General features: G+C 37.3%; 1 protein-coding gene across 1 annotated transcript in view; it reads right to left on the reverse strand.

Annotated features, from left to right (window-relative positions):
• Window positions 1–231: 231 nt before the first annotated feature.
• The window catches only part of LOC125653280 (reelin-like), a 57,193-nt gene continuing 32,751 nt past the window's right edge, over window positions 232–24,673 (reverse strand). Inside the window, exons 21-59 of the mRNA XM_048882654.2 lie at window positions 23,107–23,244; window positions 22,581–22,767; window positions 21,317–21,522; window positions 21,017–21,176; window positions 20,707–20,877; window positions 18,977–19,191; window positions 18,633–18,781; window positions 18,157–18,364; window positions 17,751–17,995; window positions 17,402–17,590; window positions 16,921–17,191; window positions 16,643–16,783; window positions 16,325–16,502; window positions 15,763–15,962; window positions 15,560–15,636; window positions 14,823–14,982; window positions 14,362–14,482; window positions 13,898–14,118; window positions 13,467–13,729; window positions 11,713–11,863; window positions 11,084–11,342; window positions 10,666–10,807; window positions 10,468–10,575; window positions 10,185–10,353; window positions 9,943–10,083; window positions 9,626–9,803; window positions 8,709–8,902; window positions 8,064–8,612; window positions 7,724–7,919; window positions 7,341–7,516; window positions 7,132–7,238; window positions 6,834–7,013; window positions 6,422–6,633; window positions 5,563–5,804; window positions 5,318–5,472; window positions 4,590–4,806; window positions 4,123–4,237; window positions 2,796–2,974; window positions 232–2,284 (exon numbers count right to left, since the gene is read on the reverse strand). Of these exons, the coding sequence (XP_048738611.2) occupies window positions 2,227–2,284; window positions 2,796–2,974; window positions 4,123–4,237; window positions 4,590–4,806; window positions 5,318–5,472; window positions 5,563–5,804; window positions 6,422–6,633; window positions 6,834–7,013; window positions 7,132–7,238; window positions 7,341–7,516; window positions 7,724–7,919; window positions 8,064–8,612; window positions 8,709–8,902; window positions 9,626–9,803; window positions 9,943–10,083; window positions 10,185–10,353; window positions 10,468–10,575; window positions 10,666–10,807; window positions 11,084–11,342; window positions 11,713–11,863; window positions 13,467–13,729; window positions 13,898–14,118; window positions 14,362–14,482; window positions 14,823–14,982; window positions 15,560–15,636; window positions 15,763–15,962; window positions 16,325–16,502; window positions 16,643–16,783; window positions 16,921–17,191; window positions 17,402–17,590; window positions 17,751–17,995; window positions 18,157–18,364; window positions 18,633–18,781; window positions 18,977–19,191; window positions 20,707–20,877; window positions 21,017–21,176; window positions 21,317–21,522; window positions 22,581–22,767; window positions 23,107–23,244 (7,228 nt within the window). The 3' untranslated portion in view covers window positions 232–2,226. The remainder of the gene's footprint in view (window positions 2,285–2,795; window positions 2,975–4,122; window positions 4,238–4,589; window positions 4,807–5,317; window positions 5,473–5,562; window positions 5,805–6,421; window positions 6,634–6,833; window positions 7,014–7,131; window positions 7,239–7,340; window positions 7,517–7,723; window positions 7,920–8,063; window positions 8,613–8,708; window positions 8,903–9,625; window positions 9,804–9,942; window positions 10,084–10,184; window positions 10,354–10,467; window positions 10,576–10,665; window positions 10,808–11,083; window positions 11,343–11,712; window positions 11,864–13,466; window positions 13,730–13,897; window positions 14,119–14,361; window positions 14,483–14,822; window positions 14,983–15,559; window positions 15,637–15,762; window positions 15,963–16,324; window positions 16,503–16,642; window positions 16,784–16,920; window positions 17,192–17,401; window positions 17,591–17,750; window positions 17,996–18,156; window positions 18,365–18,632; window positions 18,782–18,976; window positions 19,192–20,706; window positions 20,878–21,016; window positions 21,177–21,316; window positions 21,523–22,580; window positions 22,768–23,106; window positions 23,245–24,673) is intronic.

The raw sequence follows: 24,673 nt of genomic DNA on the forward strand, positions 1-24,673 counted from the left end.
CCATTTCCACGGTGTTTCAAAATGGGCAAAGAAAAGTAAAGTTTACCATACAAAGTATGAAAATATTCATCTTTTTTATTTACAATTCTACAAGGAGATAACTCCGACAAAAATCGTATTCACTGTCAATAGCTCTGGGCATCATATACTATCTCTGCCTTCTCCGTCTCACTAAAAAGTAGGTATTTTGTTTTCACACAAGATTTATATATAGTGCTAAAGATATTGACGTTTTGTGAAAATAAATGTTTTTATTCATTCAAGGTACATGATGGCATGTCTCTTTGGGACATAAACTGTTCTACAAATGAACAAATAAATGTGATTTATATATACATGTACTTCTCAAGCTATCATTGATATTGACGACTATATACAATTAGTTTTCGGTTGAAACATTTTCAGAGAGATAAATTAAAATGATATTCAAAACAAAGATATGGGAGGTTATTGCTTTGGTCTTACCCAATGTTTTATTTCATTTGATGAAACTTAACACCGTGCAACATTTTAACACTATCATGGTTTATGATGCAATGATGAAAATGATCATACATGTATTTCAATGAAGCATCGTTAAAGTAAATATACATTTTTTATGAAACCTTAAAATGCACTCGAAGAATCGCATATCTATAACAATTCATAATGATGAAGATAATATTACGTTTGTCAAAAAGCATATGTTGTGCATGTAGGAATACGCGATGTGACATGACAAAATATCATGAAGGCAGAACTATATCACGCTGGATATACAGCTAAATATGTGACGAAGCCGCACAGCTTCAACTGAAATTCAATAGACGGAAATATAAACAATATTCTATCTCGTGTACAAATCTTCAAAAGGTATTTGCGTGCTGAACAGAATTAATATCATTTAAATGAAAACAAAGCAATGTTCATTTAGGCAGACGTTATCATCAAATCATTCACTTACAATCCGATAAACTGACATTATTTTCAGTTGAGTAAATGCATTTAAACTGGTTAAAAACGGGATCAACATCTTTACAATTGAACAGCCCATAAGAGATGTCAAGATGATGTACGGCTGATAGAAAAGTGTTTTTATACAAAGAATATGCCTTTTAAGATATATTGCAAAGAAATCTATAGGAATGTTCTGATGACCCATCTGAGACATACACCTTCGTCAAATCTACCATCGTATCCGTTAACGCACGCGAGGCCAATTCTCCAATATTATGGTTAATTGATGGAATATATCAAATGCACCAAGGATTTTTATCAGATGTCTTTATAGGGTCAAAAGTGACCCATCTGCTCTTAAAACTTTGAGAAATAAGATATATCACACTATATCAAAGTTTGTATTTGATAGGATTTATCCAATGCTCAATTTTTCTTTCATCTGATGGGGATTGGGTATTTATACCCTTCACCAAAAACACAACGAGGATGTTGGTGGCTAATATTGAAATAGTAGAAATATCTGATAAAGAGATCAGTTCATTAAATATACTTGTGAGAGTGGGGTTAAAATTTAGCATTAACTCGCCTATATCTTAATATAATTACAATGTTACTTATTACAAGTGTTTTGATTGGACAAAAATAAAGTTGAACAAGAGTTTATACATCAATAAATCCGAAAACGCGATGTATTCATACACGCCTGAAAACAAATAACATAGTGCGGGGAAACTATTCAAATTTTTGCAATTGTTAATGAAGTGAATGAATTGGAATTATAAGAATCAAACATTCTTTTTGAAGAATTTATCGATGTGTAAACTCCGGCCATTTTACTCACAAACTTAACATAAAAGTGCTTCGCACTTTTATTCAGTTTGTGAGTAAAATGTCCGGAGTTTACACATTGATAAATTCTTCAAAAAGAATGTTTAATCCTATAATATACTTCCTACTAAACAGAACATTGATATTTAACAGTGAGTAATTTGGATATGCAGTTAATATTTAGGCGGCTGTTTTTGTCTAAGATAGATATAAAAACAACATTAGGATTATGTCCAGATTATGGGCTATTTCTTCGTCATCTTACAAAGTAACAATGTAATGAGAGTTTGTTTTCTTAGCTTTACATAGCAAATTATTCAATTTTTAGATGTAGAGATTAGAGATATCTGTAATGACATTTACACACACGATAAACTCTGACAGAAATACAAATTCACAAATCAACAGTCAAACAACAATAAATTACATATACAATCCACTATTAAATGTCACGTGATTTCATGTTGTATCACTGCTTCCTCTGGAACTAAACCTCATCTTGCGCGCGCTGTGATCCCTAAAACAAGAAACAGGTAGCCTGTCAACTTAGGTCTTTAATTTTTAGCAGCATTTTAATTTGTTTATTGTTTAATACAACTACTATTCCAACAAATCCAATTCTAAATAAGTTTCTATGCAAATGAATACTCGTGTTCTTAAAATAAAAGAATATTATTTCATGTTTATCGGAAATATTCGTTTAAAATGATATTTGTTATTTTACAATATACATATATAAGATAATCGATAATCAACAATTACATGCATGTTTAAACACTCTTAAAAGATTTAAATAGTATGACTTCAACATATGAAAAAATTGGATAAATGTGTGCAATCTACTAAATGTATACACAAGTAGACATTACCCTTTAAATTTTGGAAAATACATTTTAGAACAATTAAGTTCACTTAATTACCATAATCTTACGTGCAATTTGATCAGTGGCCCATTGATATTAAACATAATATGTACCACACGCTGTCACATGTACGTGTATATAAGCCAGAGGATCCTCGACACTTACTGTATAACAGCTACCTGGTCGATGGCCCACTGATCGAACCCTTTGCCTCGGTGGACGGGCTGCCACCATCGGAACTGTATGCCCTCTTGCTTGGAGTCCTCTGGCAGCTCATACGCAGCTCTTTTAGGCAATAGATACTCCTCTGCATCATGTCGAGACAGAAGTTTCCATTCTGCACCCTAAAGTAAGCAAATTTTAAAAACCCACTTGTAAATGATTTTGGAAAAGTTAACGGTATGTAAGGAATATATATTGTGAAGTCGTATGTTTTATAGATGGTTGTTCGCAAACTATAGCGGTTCATTTTGAATGTAAAACTTATACGGTACCAATTGTGATGCACCAGATGCACATTTCGACAAATTATGTCTCTTCAGCGATGCTTAACCGAAATGTTTGAAATCCGAAATAACAATGAAGTTTTAGAGCTATTATAGGAAAAATCAGTGTGCCAAATAAGTGGAATAAAATTCGTCTAAGGATAAGAGCTATGCGTGAGGGAGATAATTTTTAAACGATGCGGATTCTCTGCTTTGATTGCTTGAAAAGTATACAGTATTAGAATTAAAAGTGTATTTCGCTCAACATCCCATTGACCCTTACATATTCAAAATTGTGTTGAGGAGTACTCCCCTACCTGCCGTGCAATTTTACTTTTATTGAACTCATACTTATATGTGAAAAAAAACCCACTTAAAACAAATGGGGTGGGAAGTTGTGAATGAATCTTTAGATTTCCAATAGTTACATTCAGCAGGACAAGTATTTTAATTTTTCAAAATGGTTGCCACACGTCCAATTTATTGATATTTCGTCATATAAGAATGAAAAGGTGAATATAACGAACAGCGATGAAAGGTGACGATAAAAAACAGTGGACAATCTCATAACTTCCATACGCAATACAAAATAGAGAGTTGGACAAACACGGACCCTTGGATATACCAGAGGTGGGATCAGGTGCCTAGGAAGAGTAAGCATCCCCTGTCGACTGGTCACAACCGCCGTGAGCCCTATACTTTGATCAGGTAAACAAAGTAATCTGTAGTCAAAATCAGTGTGTAAAGAACGACCTAACAATTGGCATGATAAATATTCACTCTCTAAGTCTTATCAATCTTTTCGCTGACGATGCACTGTTACCTCTCACTATGCTATGTTTACATTCTATTCTAATCTATGTCCAATGGCAATATAAAACATCAGGCGAAGGGGGCAAGAGTTTGTTAATGACAAGCAGCATCGATCAAAAATGGATTAAAATAAGCTAAAATAAAGAACTGTAAAAACTTCAACTCCGTCAACAATAAAAATGAACAGCTGATACCTTATTCAATGAGTACTGGAGTAAAACCCCGCTGTATGAGCCGTTCCTCCCAGATTGGATATTGCAGGATGTTGTCTGATCAGGACAGCCAATTTGTAAGACAAACATTATTTTTCTGGATGGAAGATAGACGAAATCAATGTATGATAAGTAGAACAGTGTACATTTCATTATGAGGAAAATCTAACATTCTCCAGCGAATATATGCAGTCTGAAAAAGAGGCTAATGGACCTGAACACTCACCAAAGTAACATTAACATTGATATATATTTCTTTGAGTGTGTGCGATACGTGGTAATTCAGTTGGTAAAGAGTTCGCGTCATGACCGAGTGAATGTTAGTTCGAACCTACCTTCTGCCATGACCTCTACATATGGATGAACAATTCTTTGAAAGGATTTAAAACGATCGAACAAACTATATACTATGCATTTTATTTTTGTGGGATTGTGATAAACGTATATACCTGGCATTTTTCAGGTCCATTTCTACCGTCCTTGCCTCACGATGGCCACATCCATTAAAATACAGAGTTTTGCCATGAGCAAATGGACGTAGAGCACCGCAACCAAATCCTATGACACCACCTGTGATGAACTCCCAGTAAAATGAGAAAATCCCTCCTTCAAAGGAATCATGCATTGTCCTAATCAAACTACCTGGACGAGGGCGACAAGATTTTCCTAGAAATAATATTTTAACACTATAACGAAACACGAAAACGGAATAGCTATCCTGTAATACTATAATTATGTGTATATATTTATAGACGCGCATACTCATTATTATATCTAACGCTTCTTTTAAGAATAAAAATATACTTTGATTAAAGAGGTCATGTACAATAATATGTTTCTAACAAAAGGTCAATATCAATTTCAATATAGCTAAATATAGTGTCTTCACAAGATGATAACGAGAAATTGGAGAAAATAATTTCTTAAATACGTTTTACTTGATATGAAAAGGAATCATTGTCTATTTTCCAAGAGGTTTTGAATCCTCCTAGTCAAGATCATCTACAAAAATTATTTTTCCGACAGTGAAATACCCCCCCCCCATTTTTTTTTTCAAAGGTAAAAACATTTGATTTCTCATCGGATTAAAAATAGAAGGAACCGACTTTCCTAATTCATATCTGGTAGATGTATTCGTGAGAGTTTTATAGTTTAGAATCAATTAATTGAATATTACCAAAATATCCCCTTTCACAGAAGCACTTTCCATTCACACAAGTTCCCCGAGAATGACACATGCCAGGGCACATTTCTCCGACATAAATATCATCGAGAGCCCAAGATGTTCCGAGTGTACTCCGTGCATCTTGTATCCACCGGAACCGAGTAGAACTATATGAAAACCAAATATTCAGACAGTAAAAAACTTACGATACATTTATAAGAAAATATGGTTGCCACAATTGTCTTTTATTAAAGTACCTTGAGAATATTTTCTCCGTTAATGGAATGGTGACAAGAGTCCATGATGGAGAGACGTGGTGGGTGTAGATGGAGGCGGTGTGATAATGCCGGGGCTGACACTCCGATAAGCGAACATGATCTGGAAGACATAGCGGGCGTACGAGGGCCCAGTGGTCATTGTTAGGGTCTTTATTATATTCCAGGCGTAAAGGTGCATAATCTGTACAAGCATCATCAACGCCATCACATCCCATTGCAATCTGTCACAAGGTAAATTTTCAACTTGGGTAATTCAAGTTCAAGCAAACAGAAGTTTACTTAGGACAAAGGCGAAGATACTGAAGAGTGATCAATCTCTTATCTCCTACTGTAAGAAATGCAAAATAGAGAGTTGCTCAAATACAGACCCCTGGATATACCAGAGGTGGGATCAGGTGTCTAAGAGGAGTATGAATCCCCTGTCGACCGGTCACATCTAATGTGAGTCATATATCTTGATCAGGTAAACGGAGTAATCCGTAGTCTGAATTATTCTACTAAGAATGACCAAACAGTTGGTATGAAACATGTCAGAAAGCAATTCACCCAATGACAGGCTGTATTGGCAAAATATATCGTTATAACGATCATAGATTGGCGAAATACTGACTTTAAACGAGAGTGTTGGAACCCCTGCACCATCAAAAAGTAGCCTGCATCGATAGTCGATAGTAACATTAAAAGATGACTAAAACCTTTAAAACTTCTACAAAATAGTATCCGTTATCTGAGATTAATGACATTGATATCTGTATAACTTTTAAACATGTAAAGATATGTGTTGCATCATTGCGAATGAAATTCGAAGTAGACTGGGGTATCACAGTCCAACCCCTACCTTGAATTGAAGCATGAACCCCTCTTGTACAATCATCTGACTTGTTGTAAAACTCCTGTTGCCATTCCCTTCAGTCCAGACGATTGAGCTGTCGCCCTTCCTACATATGTTATCCTTTATTTCTCCGAATGGGTTAAATTCCCACGGAGCGTCACTTTGGAATGCCTCATCAAACGAAACCTGGACTTGGCTTGGATTAATTTCTTTACCACCTGCCAAAAATGTTATTTTTGTTATATTTATTTTCAAGGCGTTAGCAATGCATATAAAAGTTCCGAAAATCAACTAGTGTCGATTATTTGTGAAAAATTTCATAACGTATTTCTTCATAGAAGAGCCTTCAAAAGGATATTTTGATACTTGAACTTGGAAATCCAGAAACAAAATGACTGGACATCTTCATGAAACAGACCTATAAGGACATTGTCGATAGCCCATTGTGGTCCAGACTGCTCCCAGTGTCTGTCCAGGGGTTGCCACCATCTCAGCCTCGTGCTCTTTGTTCTGGCAGTCTGTGGTAACACTATGTACTCCTTCTTTGGACGTTTGTAAGCAGTGTAATCCATCACATGCAGATCTTCCCACGTTAATCCTAAACGACAATAGCTTTCCTCATGAATAAACTTTCTCCAAAGTAGAGTTCAAGGACGAATATACATTCTCGATTTACGCATGATATATATTTAAGCAGAAAACAAAATCTTACAAACCTCCGTCATTGCTGTACTGCAGAATCACGCTATGTTCGGTTGACTTTGGAGTAAAACATGTAGGATCAATATCTATTCCTCCTATGGACCCAATAAACTGAGCAAATCTGCAATATCAAAATGTCGATTTAAATTCTAGATCTGTGCCTACCTTGATTTCAGCCATAATCTAAACTCTGGTATGTGATTTGACTGGCTTTATTATTTACTTTGTGTTTCTGAGATCTAGATCTACAGTGACAAGTTGTCTGTAGCTGGGTCCTGTGAATACTGCTGCAGAGCCTTCCACTAGATTCTCACAGGGCTTGCCAATTTCTCCTCCCTCAACCAATGACCACTTCGTCTTATCAAATCTACCTTTTTCGAAGTTGTCCTTTAAGTATACCTTTAAGGCAAACAAAGGGATTTTCAAGATCTATATGTTCTCCTAAGTATTGATGCATGGTAAAAATTTATGCAAATCCCAGAAAATAGTATGCGCAAATAAGAAAAAGTATCTTCGATGTTATACATTCATTTTGAGTCAAAATATATTGTCTTCTATTCGCAATTCAAAACTATACATTATGAATTAAGCAGGTGTTAGACTTACAGGGTTGTGTCCTCCATCATTCTGACACGCGTATCCATAGTAACCGGAGTCACAAGAACAAGATGGATACCGGCAACGTCCATGTCCGTTGCAGTGATCGTTACAGCCTTTGCCAATATAAACTTCTCGTATTCCCCATTGATGGGAGGGACCTTGATTTCCATCTGCCCTTTGGGTCCATCTGAATCTTGTAGAGCTAAATGATGGCGAAATACGAATTTTACTGGGTTTTCTCTCTCTCTCTCTCTCTCTCTCTCTCTCTCTCTCTCTCTCTCTCTCTCTCTCTCTCATCCAGATATCATGATAATTTGCTTTCAAGTCTCTTAACCGTTTGACTTACTTTGACACAGGTAGTCCCTTCAGAATAATGGAGTATCTTCTCCACATTCCCATAGGTTCACTGTGATAAACACTTCCCATCTGGGGTCCTCCATTACACCGTACATCCTTTGGTAAACACTGTGGAGATAGGTGAGACCACGATACCCCGTGATCAGTAGAATATTCCAAATGTACCGATGGACTCGATTCATTAAATGTTTGCCCACAACCAACATTTATCTCAAACTCGATAACGAATCCATTTTCAATACCAATTTCTCTCGTTTCCAACACCGAATTCTCTTTCGTTTGTGTTCTACCATGAGCAACGCTATGTTCGTTGCAGTAAATCGATTCCGAGACCATATTGTCATCCCTCATCCAGTTCTGGTAGTCAAACTCTCCCCTAAACTCTTGTGAGATCTGAAAGGTATTGACATCCTCCCCTCCTATTCTGATATTGTCTATAGACCAGTCACCCACTGGGTATCCTCCGTGGACAGGTTGCCACCATCGAACTCTGACTCCATTACTTTTTGCTTTTTCTGGCAATTTGATGCTGAGAAATCTGAATAAAAATGTGCAATCAAATCTTAAATTAAGTTAAATGAAACGTGCTTCAACTTTTACATTTGTCCATATCAAATAGTAAGAATTTGTATACCTAGGTGTTCTGTATAGTGTGTAATATAATTCTGTAATTGGCATCCACGTGATTCCGCCATCAGTGGAGTAATCCACGAGGACTCCTTGGTTACGGGTAACAGGACCAGCAGTACAACCGAACAAGAACATGAACTGAATAAACAAAGCGTGCCGGAGATCAAGATCTCGCGAGATTAGCACGCGGCTGCAACCCTGAAAATACAACAAGAAACGACACGAGGATAGAAGATATTAGATAAACTGAACACCAAAATGAATGGATTGCCTGGAGTAAAATGTTCGAATAATCGGCAATATGAATAAATATAAATGCTGAATATCACGCAAGAAAGTCAGTGAACGAATGAAACAACAGAGGAAATGGAATGCCTTACAAAAATAATTGATGCCTAAACTGAATAGATGATCAAACGTCGAATTTGGGTGAATGAAAAACATGGTTCCGGTTGAAGATTGTTTGATTGAATGTTTGTATCTTTTTGATTGAATGTTTGTTTCTTTTACTTCCCGTCAAAAATTGTTCTCTCATATTGAAAAGTCACCAGCTGTAGGTGAAGTACCACAAAATTTGATTTATGATTAGCGTTCAGGGACGTACCAGTGGAGGTTTTTTAAAATGCCCCCCCCCCCCCCCCCCGTGACACGAGACGTCCAATTGTTTTAAGGTCATATCCGAAAGACCCGTCATTTTCACTTCTAAATGCCGAGAGTTTGGCGAAGGAGCAATCACTACCTACGTTTACATCTTAGGTTTGACGGGGACATGATACGAGCAAGGCTCGAACTCATGACGTCCAGGTTACGAAGCGAGCGGTCTACCACTGAGCTACCGCGACCGGTGAAGAAGATAAATTGCTAGCAAAATGAATGGAGAATACACGTAGTATGTTGATAAATAAGAAAACACCAACGTACCCCTGAGAAATGCAACGCATTACCAGCAGCCATCACACTACAAGGAGGAACTGTCTGCGCCCCGACAATCTTAATCCATTGCGTTTCGTTTACATCCGGGTCAAAGGAGTCATAAAGGTATGTTGGGAGTGTGAACACAGATTCACTACAGTTCAACCCCATCCATCCGTCATCGCAACTGAATGTGTTATAAATGATGTATAAGATTAATTCTTAATTGCAAACTATGTCTCTTCAATATACTTATATAAAGGGGTATCTTGATGGTTATTTTCATTCCTTTTTAAACATAAGAATCAGTTTGCTTTCAAACTCACATGCATCCTGCCTCTGAACATTTCCCATGACCGCTACACACATGAGGACAGTCCTTGCCAATATATAATTGAGAAACAGCCCAGTTTTGTTTCTTCCCATAACCTGTTGGCTGAATCCATCGAAATCGTATGGCTTTGCCTCTGTAGATAATAGGGATTTAACTAAATTCTGGTGGCATTTTGATTTCGTTTAAATCTTACAGCGAATTACTTTCTCGACACTTTTATAGAGAGGAACCCACCTTGAGTAATATGGAAGTGGCAATGTAACTCTGTGCCATCCAGTGTGTACATCGGATACCAGAGTACTTCCGGGATTAAACCGACCACAGTCCACATCAGACGGTAAACAAGGTGGTTGCAGCAATTCCCATGTGTTACCAAAATCTCGAGAGAACTCTATTCCGATAGCTACAATGTTCATTTAAAAAAAATAGTTTTCTATCATAAACTTTGTTGTATGGTTTTGCTTTGCAAATACGAGAAAACAAATTTATTTCGTGACTCGTAATGTAAAAAACATACTATAACATTCCCTATTAGATAGACAGCCCATGGCAACTTCAAATTGTAGAAACGATGCTTCGTCAACGATGACATCACCAGACATTGCGTACCTTATTCCTGTATCCCCTGGTATAAAATGGTAATCATACACTTCTACTAAACATGGTATAAATGTTTTAAATAGAGATTTCTAAAAGGATCAGATTAAGCATATACCATTAAAATGGATGGCCTTCTGTGAAGATCCACAAACGTCTTCTATAACAGCACCTGGATACACTAACCAGCTTGTTTCCTTGGGCAAATTAAAATCATCATCCAGCGGTGTTACACCATTCATATCTCCTCCAATGAAAATCTAACCATTCAAAAAGTGAATTTTAGCAACATGAGCATTTGTATAAAAAGCCACGTACGCAACCAACTTTTGAGATATAACGCAACTTCTGCAAGAAATACAGCTCGACAAGGATAACTTTCTATCTTTAATACATTAAATACTTCATTTTTGTTGCTCTTTGTCATCCCAAAAATTGTGTCAAGAGATATTACAAAACTAACACTTCAATCAAAACTTGATCTGCAATGTGCATATAAGTCGTCCTCTTTATAGCTCTCTCATAACATTTCTAACCTGATCAATTGCCCATTCGTCTGGAAACGTTCCATTCAAAGACGGCTGCCACCAGCGAATCCTCGTAGAGTTGGTTCTTGCTTCGCTGGGAACATGCAGAGCTATGTACTTCGGAACATTACTATGTTTATTAAAGTCGAATTGTTCTATAGCTTTCCAATTAACACCTGCATTTGTGGAGTACTGTAGATACACAGGGAAGGAGGAAATAGCAGGTGGTCTTTTCCCACAACCAAGCCGAATGAAGAATTGAATAATGCTGAAATAAAAGCCCCGGATTCGAATATCAACAAGACAATATCGATAGATATATTGATTACGGTTGTATGCCGTTTTAGCAATATTTCAACCATTTTGTCTCTTTACCAACTGAAATATGTTTGATTATGAGTGTTGGGAATTTCCTTGACAGCCCAAAGTGAGCTTACTCTTTTACGAAAATCAGGACTTACAGAGATAAAGTAATCACATTATGTTTTGTACAACACAACCTAATTGAAACATGCTTCCTATTATTCCTTTGTCAACTACCCTACACCTTCGCTTACCTCACTTTACCCTACACCTTCACTTACCTCACTTTACCCTACACCTTCGCTTACCTCACTTTACCCTACTCCTTCGCTTACCTCACTTTACTCAAGTCTAGATCTGTGCTAATGAGACTTCTCTCTCCACTCTGCTTGAAATGGAGTGACTTCCCTGATATTAACTCCCCGCATTCATCAGACACTTCCCCACCACTCTGGATCCACCATTTTGTTTCGTTCACATCATTCTCTTGTAACAAACAAATTTGATATGTAAAAGAGGTACATATATGTAAGAACTAGATAAAGTGGTTTCAAAATTGTATCCTCATTGACGTCATAGAATATATCATAAAACACTCTGATAGTGTGATAATCTCTTTTAACCTGTTAGATACACAAGAACGTGTTCTGCGTATATTTAGTTTTGAAATCGAGGCAGGCTACTGACAAATAAGTTAATGTTACAGGGGTTTTCAACAGTCTTGTTTAGAGTCAGCATTTCGCAATGTTATGGTTGTTTTATAACGATTTCATTTACCAATAAAATCTGTTATTGAGTCAACTACTGTCTGAAATGTTTCATACTAAATGAAGCCGTTTTTTTGCACGATTTTGACTACGGATTGCTCCGTTTACCGTATCACGATATAAGGTTCACCGAGGAGGGTGTGACCGATCAACAGGGGATGCTTACTCCTTCTAGGCACCTGATTCCACCTCTGGTATATCCAGGGGTCCGTGTTTGCCCAACTCTCTATTTAGTATTACTTTTAGGAGTTGTGAGATTCATCACTGTTCGTTATCTTCACCTTTATAGGAGTTATGAGATTGATCATTGTTCGTTATCTTCACCTTTATAGGAGTTATGAGATTGATCACTGTTCGTTATCTTCACCTTTATAGGAGTTATGAGATTGCTCACTGTTCGTTATCTTCACTGTTTCAGTAAGCACAATGTTATAAGGCTCTTGTACTTGCGTGCAATGTATATCCGCAATTAAATGGTGTTGCGAATATTTGTCAACGCTAACTGTTTATTTAAGAAATGCATTTCTGTTTTAAGAATACATGAGGGTATGAACTGCGATGCTTCACTCCGCATACTTCATGAAAAGCCGTTGAAAAGGGAGGTATCATAGTTATCAAGTAGTTTTCTATTCATGTCCATATTGTTCACTATTGCACAAGGAAAAGTCTATGATTTCCATTTATAAAAATACCAATAGGCAAAAACATCGGAAATGTAAATATCATAGACATACCAGTATATGTCGTCATAATGTTGATTCACCAACAAACATTCATCACGGTCACAAACACGTTATTTATCATTTTTAAATATATACAAACAAGTTTCAAAAGTCCCAATCAAAATCAACATTTCGCAAATTATATGGTCGTTATAACGATCTAGTTCATCAATACAACCTATCATCGGGTCAAATGCTGTCTGACGTGTTTCATACCGATTGTTAGACCGTTCTTGTCACACTAATTTTGACAACAGACAATCCCGTTTACCTGATTAAGATATAGGTCTCACGGCGGGTGTGACAGGTCAACAGGGGATTCTTACTCCTCCTAGGCACCTGATTCCACCTCTGGTATGTCCAGGGGTCCGTGTTTGCCCAATTATTTATTTTGTATCGTTTATAGGAGTTATGGGATCGATCAATGTTCGTTATATTCACCTTTCATACGAGACTTTCGGTCAAAGATAACATCCTGCCATTTTAGTGCATGATGATGCTCTAACCTTGGTGTGGAATAGTGTTTAAAATAGCAGATGCCACAAATAGAACTTATCCTCCAGAACGTATCGGCATTGAAAAATTTGATTAAAACCATACCAATTAAGGTTTGTCCCTTGACAGGCGATTCCTTGTTAATACCATCAAAATCTTCCGATAGATGAGTGGGGTGATGAATGGAAGGCACGCAACTATCACCATGGTGATTTTGGTCACACGAGCACATCATGGTGTTCGAGCATGTGCCATGTCCTAGGCAGAAATCCATACAAGACATGCCAATAAATACGTTGTCGATTGCCCATTCAGGTGCATAGCTGTTGTCAGCAAGGAACCCTTGATACCATCTGAACCTCAGAGATCTATATAGTAAATTATCCTTATCATGCACAATGTTTTCAAAGTATACTGGTTCTTAACGACTATCATTTGAAGTGCAATACATGTAATGAATTTTATTCATGACATGCATGAGATTTATACGATAACAGACAATATATTTACACCAATATACGAGTACATGTACCAACCCACAAATGTACACATTGTCCAGTGGAACTACAACTCTTCTCCAATATTTAGTGGTACCACTATAATATATAGTCGCTGGAACGTCGACATCAAAGCACCAGGCTGAAGAGGTGGCGGCACAGTTAGAGACCAGCATATGCCAGGTTTTCCCACTGTTTGGTGAGTATTCAACCCTAACTGGATATTCATGTGTGGATTCCGACTCACATCCGACGTTTATCTGAAGATTAGTATACAATTTATGTTAGAATTTATATAACGTTTTAATTCATTTTGAAACAATACACAATACAATAAAAATGAAAATTTTGAAATAAGAGTGTACAAGAGTTGCTCTTTTAGATTGGGTAAAACAAAGGAGGTTTAACACATCTGGTATTAATCACAAAAATATCCGTAATTCACAACAAATCAATCAAATCTTCAGAATTGTCTGGTATAGAAGGATTTTTTATTTACTCACATCAAACTGTAGCACAGACATAGGCCCAACGTTCAGGTCCTTAGTCTCCACATATCTCTCTCCGTGAGTTCCGGCGAGACCAAAGACTAGCGCCGAGTGTCCAGAACCAACGGTATCCTGTCTGACCAACGCGAGACATCAATAAGATGATAAGCTTATGGAGTATACTAACTGTATATAGAGTTAGTGTATACAGCGTTTAGGGTTGGTATTCAAATTACTAGTTCTGGTTTAATTAAGATGATTACACAGTATACGAATACCATAATGACAATTATCTGAGTGAGGTATAGTATTTTGGAGTCCGTTTTTCAAAAGGTCTTGTGATTACGATCAATGTCGAAAATGTATCCATCCATGTTTCAAATTTCCCATGGCTATAAGTATGTCTTGATATAGACGATTAATTTCAGGAACTATTCATAAATTAGTTTCGGATTTTGTTTAGGAGTAACTCTCACCTAGTGTTATGTTCACAGTAGCTCCCTAACTCCCCGTCGTTACTGAAGAGCCAGGAATCTACCAAGCTCCTCAGTTCGAAGTTATCAGACATGGAACTTGGACTAACGGGCATCTTTCCAATATAGAAGTTGTCTACAGACCATGTTGACTTCATATTTCCTGATATAAAGAATAGTTGTAGATGTAATGTACAATAACTACAATAACTCAAATTATTATACTTTCATGTAAAATACTCAAACCTGATTGGTCGAGAAGCATTTGAAAAAACATATTGTTACCCTCTGAGAACAGAAAACACGCGACTCGGGGTGATAGTATCTAGCAACAGGTAACAGTACTTGATAACGGGTGATATTATAAAAAATTATCACATGCGTCAAATTTATGCGTGTACGGTTCGCCGTAGATTGCTAGACGAGGTCGTTTGAGCGTTTGTAATAAACGCGAGTACCCGCATCGAAATACGAAATATCGCACGACAGTGATTGATCAAATGTCAACAGACGTAAGTTTTTCTGCTTCCCAGTTTACATAACATTCAGTATAATAAAACAAATATTGCATGTATTTGAGGGTAACATTGAAATTTTCACCCCTCGAGAAACCATTGTCAACCTCGGCTACGCCTCGGTTGACAATGGTTTTCTCGGGGTGAAAATTTTCAATGTTACTCTCAAATACATGCAATATTTATATAATATCAAATAACTATGAATCAAACCAAAACTCCTACCTCCATTTTTTGGTTGCCAAAACCGGAATCTTGTGGCAGCAGATTTAGCCTTATCGGGTAAATCCAAACCAAAGAACCTTATAAATAATAGTCAAGTGTTATCAAACTAATTTATTTCAAATAGAGTTTCAATAAAATTGAATCTATCATGCACATCAAGTGTTCTGAAATATTATACTTCTGATAGGCCTAATTTCGCTCACCTGACCTTATTCGTATCCGGGTAGTGGATCTCCTTAAGGAGATTCCAAACTATACCGCCATTGTTGGAGTACTGGAATAGAACACTCTCGGACCTTGGCCAATCCGTCACTTCGTGGGTGCATCCGTACTTAAAATAAAACTCCACGCCTGTCAGCATACTGGTGTCAATATCATCGCTGACAACCATGCGAAGGTGATTCTGAAAATATCCACCCACTTATTATTTATCATACCGAATACTATTGGACCGTTTAAATATTTACCCGCGCAATTCTACAAATGCTGGGCTCATTGCCATATATTTGAGTTAAATACCATATACTGCAGGTACGGAAATATTTGCAATACTTTATTTTCGCTTGATTGGTGTTAGTGATTATTGCGTGAACAGAACTTCTTGAACAGTAGATTATGTCCTATTAAAGCAATAAACATATGGTGAAAGTTCGAGATCTTTATAGCATCGTGCAAATAAGCATTGTGAATAAATTGGTATATCTTGAGTTTGTATGGTCCTTTAAAATGAAAACAAAATTCTCATCTACGAAAAGCTATATCTACCATGTGAAATAACAAGGAGTTTCCACTGACAATGACACCACACACAGATGACGGCTCCCCGCCATATATTTCTTTCCAATGATGACTGTTTAATTTATCTTCGTTAAAATCGTCTCGAAGCATCATAGGACGAGATCGTATTGGGTTACAGTGTGGACCACCGAAACCAGGATCGCATCTGAAGGTTTCCAAAACAAATCATATATGCAGAATCTAATTAGTCCATACTGTATTCAGATACATGCTAATATTAAGTAAATTTAAGGATTTTTTTTAAAAGTATACATTATCTGTCGTATACAAGTAAATTATAATTACATGCATGTCCCCTGGCGACAATAACCATGACCAGAACATAACCATGGACAACCGTTGCCAAGGTAAACATTATCTAGCGCCCAAACATTTCCACGTGGTAATTTATTTTGTTGTTTCCATCTAAGTCTAGTTGCCGGAGATCTGGAAAATGTAACAAACACATATAGAGCCTAAATGTTTACGGAATTTCATGTACATTATATTTTTCACAGTAACTGGATCTCAATAAGTAGACAATTACACTTTGATACAGCAATGAAAATATAAAAAGCTCATACACTGCGCCTGGTGGCATGTATAGCGTAACCCGTGTCCAATTCTTATGCTGGTCGGACATGTACTCGCTACTGAGGTGGTATCCACTACATTGGAAATCAGGCGGGGCGCAATGATGAACTACGGGGTGCCAGTTCTGCCCCATATCAACAGAGTACTCCAGCATTACCCCATACAACGTGCCGTATAGAGAGTCACACGCCATGGCAATATCAAACTGGAGAAATGAGGATGGAGTGACTCTAAAGTCCACCGTCTCAGCAAAACGAAGATCTAAAGACGGGAAACATATTGTATATAATATAACCCCATCGACAACCTCAAATATCTAGACACTCTCATCTTCGAATATATTATGTTGCCTTAAGTTAAAAATAGATATGAAAGCAAGGAGGCACGTACAGTGTTTATTGTTACGAAGTAACGTTCATTTCCCAAAAACCTAACAAGATGAAGTGTTGTTCCCATGTGAGTTGTACTTACCCTTATCCCTGCTGAATTCTAAAGCGTTTCCTCGTGAGTTACACGTAATTCTCGGTACGGCGCTTTCCGTCAGCAGCCAGTTATCGGGATTAGGAACCATCATCGCAAAATCATCTAGAAAATGTTCCTTGTTTGTTTCATTCACTCCTATAATGACGCTGTCCAATCCCCATTCCGCTCTTGGTACGCCTATATTACAACAGTGACAACATTGTACGATTAAAAATCACTACTAATATTAGATGCTGGTATTTTCAAATTATGCAGATGTTTAATCGAATTAAAGTTATCTACCGCTATAAATACAAACGTTTATCGAATTAAGGGTATCTACCGAGGTAACACTAACCTCCATACCCCAGGGGTTGCCACCACCTAAATATGGTACGCTCTGTTTTTGCATCCTGTGGTAATTCCATCGTGACTCTCTCCGTGGAATAGTTATGAACCCTTGGCTCCACTACCTTCAGGACATGCCATGTGATTTCGTTATCGGTGGAGTAATCTACAATTACTCCCTCATTCCTACCAACTGGAGTGATGCAGGACACCGCATGGCTGTTGCCGCCGATCTTAACTACGAACTGAAGCATTCTATATTGAAAATGAAATTTATTTTTCTTTTAAAAGGAGCCAGGTAGATGATGGAAGAACTACGGGGTTTTCTTCAGGAAACAAAAGCAAAATACGACAACAAAAGCAAACAAACAACAACAAAGTATTTTAATTAGAGTTATCAACAATGAAGATAATACCTGAGGTAAGTTGTGTTCAGAGGTACCGTAACGGCTTCTCTTGTTCCTTCCTCACTAAAGTGCAAGGAATTGCCATAATCCACCACACCACATCCTAGTCCCAACTTCCCTCCCACAATCCGCCTCCACACATCGGACGGAGCGTGGTGGTTATCAAACCAGTCGGACATACCGTATGGACTTTTCCCTTCAAAACTACATCCTGGTCCTTGAAAAATAGCGAGGCACACAAGTCATTAAAATATGTGCAAACTATTTTGTTACACTTTTGAATATTACCATAATGATATTTAAAAATTTCATCTTATCCCTTGCTAAAATGTACCATGACAGCAATAAATATCACGGATATTTGTCCTCAAATCATAGTATTAAGATTTTGTAAAGTAAAAACGTTTAAACTGCTGAAGTCAAGGTTCCTATATGTTACTCAATTTTAACATAAATTTTATTAGATACAACGTTCGAAATAGTACCTTTATATCCATCATCACACACACACCCATTCCGTTCGCAGACGCCATTTCTATGACAATCATCTTGGCAAGGTGGCCCAACGTAAACATCATCAAGACCAAAACTGAAGGGATAGCCACTTTGTTGCCACCATCGTAGCATCACCGGGCTGTAAAAAAGATAGATCACGCACTGAGTATTTCGAATTTCGAAAGATTTCCGTTTAAAAACGTCATATGCACTTAAAATGATTCAAATGATATATGTACCAAGCACAGCGTATTGAACCAGATCAATAAACACAAATTACAGTGACAAGACAATTCCTATCTTTACGAAAATGGCGAGGATGGTATAAACATACTGCATAGCCAGCTCTTCTGTGACGGGTACAACGACCGTTTGCCAGTAACCGTGCGGACCCGAGTAGTATATAGTTCCTTCCGTGTAACGTCCGTCACACTCGTCATCTTGGTAACAAGGGTCCTTAAGTAACCGCCATGTCTGACCTCCATCATGGCTGTAATCCAACATGACGGTGTGGTCCCAGCGGAACTGGTTACTACAGCCAACATTTATCTAACAGAACAAAAAGTGAATGTGTTTGCGCAAGTTAGAAATACCTATTATCGCCTACGATTGCTTTTTTGTAGGACGAAATACACATTTTCGGGAAGAGTATATTACTATGCGATATTTGAGCTATGCGTTTTTATTTCCTAAACAGAGAAGTAATGAAGCGAGAGATAATTACTTTAAGACCCAACAGCGTACATATGCTAGCACAAAACAAACTGTACACGTGATTGACTCACAACTTTAACTGAAATGACTTACCGTTAATAAAGAACTCAATTTATCTGTACCAAACTCGCTCGGTAATACCGTCTGCAACCTTGTATCAATACGATGTTTAAAACTTAATATTGCAAATGTATGCAATTGTATGCATGGGGTAATTAAATGCAAAGCAAAACGTGAGCACTTTTGATAGATAGATTGATTGTATCTTGCTTAACGTCTCACTCGAGAATTTTTCACTCATATGGAGACGTCACCAAGACCGGTGAAGGGTTTAAAATTTAGGCCTATGCTCGGCGCTTACGGCCATTGAACAGTGGGGGTTCTTTAGCGTGCCACACCTACTGTGTTTAAGGTCATCTCCGAGGACCCGTGACATTCACACCTGATGCCGATGTTTGGCGATGGAATTGTCACTATCTGTTTTAACGACTTAGGTCTGTCGTGGCCGGGATTCGAACCCCGGCCTTCCGCACGCAGGGCGAACGCTCTAACCTCTCGGCCACCGCGGCGGTTAGCACTTTTGAAGTTAACCGTGCTGTGATTTGCTAAACCAGTTTTGATATCAGCCATAGCCTGCAAATGAGTATCAGTTCCCAATACAAACATTTGGCCTTCTTACTGGTTTATAATATTGATTTTAAATAAAAATGTCCATCATCATTTCAACGCTTACCCAAAGTGATGATAAAAAGCTCGGAAACAGTTACAGAATATCATTGCTTTATAGCCTTACATGTATATCCGTATGTCTTTACAACACACAGCGATCTAGAGTTAATTACACCTTTCATTTAAAATATATCTCCACCACGATGACTCTCCTCGCCGATTAATTGAAAATCTAATAACATTTTTTTAATTTCCAAATACTTTCCGTCTTGATTTTGTTCATTCATGTAAAACCTCGACATCCACGCATGTACATCTGCTCTATCTTGGGTAAACAGCCTTCGGATTAAACATAGTGGTGTTCTCTCATTCCAGATACATGTATATATATACCGATTGAGTTATTTTCGGCGTTCTAATTTCTCTTTAATATATATATATATATATATATATATATATATATATATATATAAATATATATATATATATATATATATATATATATATATATATATATATAAATTCCCTTATGATCAATATGATCAGTATGGCATTGCCATGGAGTCTATAATCCTAATCCAAGGATCAAGAGTTTTCTGAACTTCATAGCTTTGAAAAAGTGCTACATGCAAGGCAAAGATAACGAACAGTGATCAATCTCATGTGACTATGAGTACAAACCCTAAATTGGATGACGTCGCCAGCTTCCAGGTTCAGATCTTTAGTTACCACAAATTTGCTGTTCTGTTGATTGGCCAGGATCAAAGCTCGGTCACGGTTCTGACAATATTTACCCAAAATCCCCTCCGTTATAGTTGACCAAACACCATTATCTATTGCATTCAGCTGATTCTGAAACAAAGATGTATCTAACTGTTACTTTTTGAACTTTCATCTTCGAAGGTATCCTCATTGAATGATCATTTAGTATCCACAACTCTATCAGTAAGTATTTTTGGTTCGAGTTATTGTTAAATCTGTCGTGACTTACATTAAAATTGTCGCTGATGTTCCTCCTTCTTTCATAATGTCCCACTCGTATCTCATCTAATGCCCACTGATCCCTTCCTCCGCCTGAGTGGGACGGCTGCCACCATCGGAAGCGTGTCATTGATGAACGGGCATCTTCCGGTAGCACTATGTGTACGAATCTATTGAAAGAATCATGGAAATTACACTACGCGATTACTCATTAAATCTAATTCTAAAACACACAACAAAGTAAATATACACATCTCAAAAAAGGAATAATTAATATAGCGCTTTAAAAATTCTAACAAATTGAGAATACTTCGGTTTCCTAAATTTGTCTGGTGGCATTTCCCTAAGCAGATTCCAAGTGTTTCCTCCATCATTTGAGTACTGGAGAACCAATCCTTCATCCGGGGTGTCTCCCCCGTTACAATCTGGCAAACCCCCTCCAATCCTAAGGTAAAACTCGACGTAATCATCATGCCTAGTGTCCAAGTCTTTTGTCTGAGCTTCTCTTGCCCCACTCTATTGAAGATGAAAACATACATTTATATTAGTCACTAAAGTGAAGACAATGAATAGTGATCAATCTCATAACTCTTTTAAAGAATACAAAGTAGAGCGTTGGGCAAACACGAACTCCTGGGTATAAATAGGTGGGATCAGAAGCCTAGGAGAAGTAAGCATCCCCTGTAGACCGGTCACACCCATCGTTAGCTCTGTATCTTGACAGGTAAACGGAGTAATCCGTGGTCAAAATCAGTGCTCCAAGAACGGTCTAACAATCGGTATGACACACGTCAGACAGCATTTGACCCCATGATAGATGGATTGTATTGGAAAACTATATCAATATAACGACATTAGAATTTGCGAAATACTAACAAGCTGATGGTGGCACACCATCTCACAGGGCTTTGACCTGTGCGTTTTCTTTTCTTTTCTTTTTTTTTTTCTCTTTTTTTTTTGAACACGAACCTGCTTGATCCTATGGTTTAACAACATTTAAAAAAAATCGTCATATCATGGAAATAGCACTGGTTTTTTCTTCCAACTTTCCACATGTCATAGTGGTGGTTAGAACGCTGGTTTCACAGTTCAGAGATCCTGGATTCGATTCTCAATCCCGATCAAACGTAAGGCATATAAATAGACATACAAGATAGATGACCGGTTCTTCGTCAAGTAATCGGCATTAGAAGTGAAACGCAAAGATCGTTCGGACATATTCTTTAAAAAGACTTCCTTAAAACGGAGGACCGGTACCAGATAGGCGTTGATACGTTAAAGAGCCCCCCCCCCCCCCCCCCCCCCCTGTTATGGTCATGAATGCTTAACGAAAATGCTATATTTACGGCATTTCATCTAAAGCTGAAGACTTTTATATATGAGTGAAGAATTCTAGAATGGGAAGTAAAGCAATGAATAGACAAAACAAAAATTCCAAGTTTCATATCAAAATAAATCAATTAACTATATTCTTTGTAGTTTATACTGTAATACATGCAATTATACTATGAAGAATGTGCAAAGTTTTCGCTTTCATGTTTAATATAAATTGGATCGATTGACATAGTACATACATCGGAGAAATACAGCGTCTCTCCAGACAGCAATGTCCCACAACCTTTGTCACCACTGGTGACTTCACCACCCCATATGTCTATAAAATCCGAGTCGGGTTCGTAACGAATTCCGAAGTCAGCTTGCATAGTCTCATCAATTCGTCTTCTAGGTCGACAAGTGGATGCAAAATATCCTGGATCGCATCTGTCAAACAAAATCATACCTATATTGCGAATATACTTAGTCATTCTTTGAATGCAAAAAACGACTTTGTACATAGATTGACCGCTCGACAACAATAGGGATTGTTTATGGTAAATTACGTTTGTTGTTTTTGTGAAACTTGCATAATTCTTAAAATGCATGACAAATAAAATACATCAAGTATTGAACGTTTTGATATCCGATCGTGTGCCCATTGAAATGAAGTGGTATCAACTGACAAAATATCTGTTGCTTCGATCAACCATTTGCCTTCCACAGTGAAATTGGCGAGCCCAAAACATTTAGATGTAGACCGCATATATATGTACAGAATCATACCTACACACACCCTCAACACACTTCCCGTGTCCGCTACAGTGTTGTGGACAATGTTGGCCAACATATAATCTGGACACTGCCCATGTGTCCAGTGGACCCCAATCAGACTGGCGTAGCCTTAAGCTTACAATGTGACCCCTACAAAGATAATGCAAAGTCCATAGGCTACAGGACTCACGATTATCATTAGGCTTAAATCTTCGGCAAACAAAATATCTATGCAACATGTTAATGGCTAAAAGTTTGCAAGCATTAAGCGTATTTCACGAGGTAGATAATGCTAAATTCCGCTTATTGTTAAACTAATCACAGGAAATAAGCTGACTGCATCTTGGTATATACGTTTTCCTGAATGACAATAGAACTATGTGCTACAACAACGATTTCTGTACTAAGTAATGTTTGAAATTCGGTTCTGCTAAAGTTAAAAGGTATCTATTCTAACTCTGTCCAATGTTAAACAATAGACGTTACTCCTAGGTACGCATGCTAAACGGAGAATGGACGTAAATCTGCCTTTTCAGCTTATGGTGGCTTTGCTTTTGGCCGCTAGGGTTCGTACCTATGTAATTACCCGGGATTTAAGATTTGTATATAGTCCAGAGATTTTGACGTGAAAACAATGTGTATAAGAATTACTATCGACATATTCCACTTTACGACTGAATGATATTGATATCAAACATTGAATAGTTACGTAGTTTGATAAGACAGAGTAAGTTTGCATTCAAGGTTATTTACATGAATGCTGAAAAAATAAGTCAGTGAAATTAAGGTGTTTAGCAAATAGGGATGGGACATCTTATGTTTCGAATTTTTCACTTATCTCTATCTTTAAGGCTTTGGAATTTTAGCCTGCTCTGATATGAAAAATGAACAGAATTTATTTGAAAATGTTGAAGTTCGTAAACCATGTAAAGAATATCACATTGTCTTATCTTTCATACTCTCATTAGCATGCACTTAATCTTGCTGCTAGAAAAAAGACAAAAGTGTTTTGGCATCAATTCAATGAACTTGGTAAAGCATGGTGAAAATTCGTGCTACAAAGTGTGTAAACACAAGACAGATAAATTCTGTAATCCGAGAAGTCTTTTGTCAGAATCAATCAGCTAGAATTTTATTACCATCGAATGAAATTAGTCCATTTCATCGTCGTTTGCCGTCTGTTGTTTAGAAGTAAAACTTAATATGAGTAGATGAATATGATAGTAATCTCTTTAAATCGGTATATATAAATATTTTGATTTAGTAATTCAGAAAAGATAAACAACATCCGGAATACATATCCGATGTTCTCGCCTTTGGATCCAGCAGTTTATATATTGACCAAAGTATGATGGAACTTCACGTTTGATTCCTTATGACGTTTTTCGCAGCTGTTTGATTCCTTGTGACGTTTTTCGCAGCTGTTTGATTCCTTATGACGTTTTTCGCAGCTGCTATCATTCCTGCTTTTTCGTTTTGCTACATTGGAATAATACGGAAACCAAGTGACAATCGGGTAAACGCCACGTGTAGTGGAGATGCACAAAGAATGAAGAACGACAATTAGTTCAATCTGTTC

Source organism: Ostrea edulis, chromosome 7, assembly GCF_947568905.1.
Source record: "Ostrea edulis chromosome 7, xbOstEdul1.1, whole genome shotgun sequence".
Classification (NCBI taxonomy): domain Eukaryota; kingdom Metazoa; phylum Mollusca; class Bivalvia; order Ostreida; family Ostreidae; genus Ostrea; species Ostrea edulis.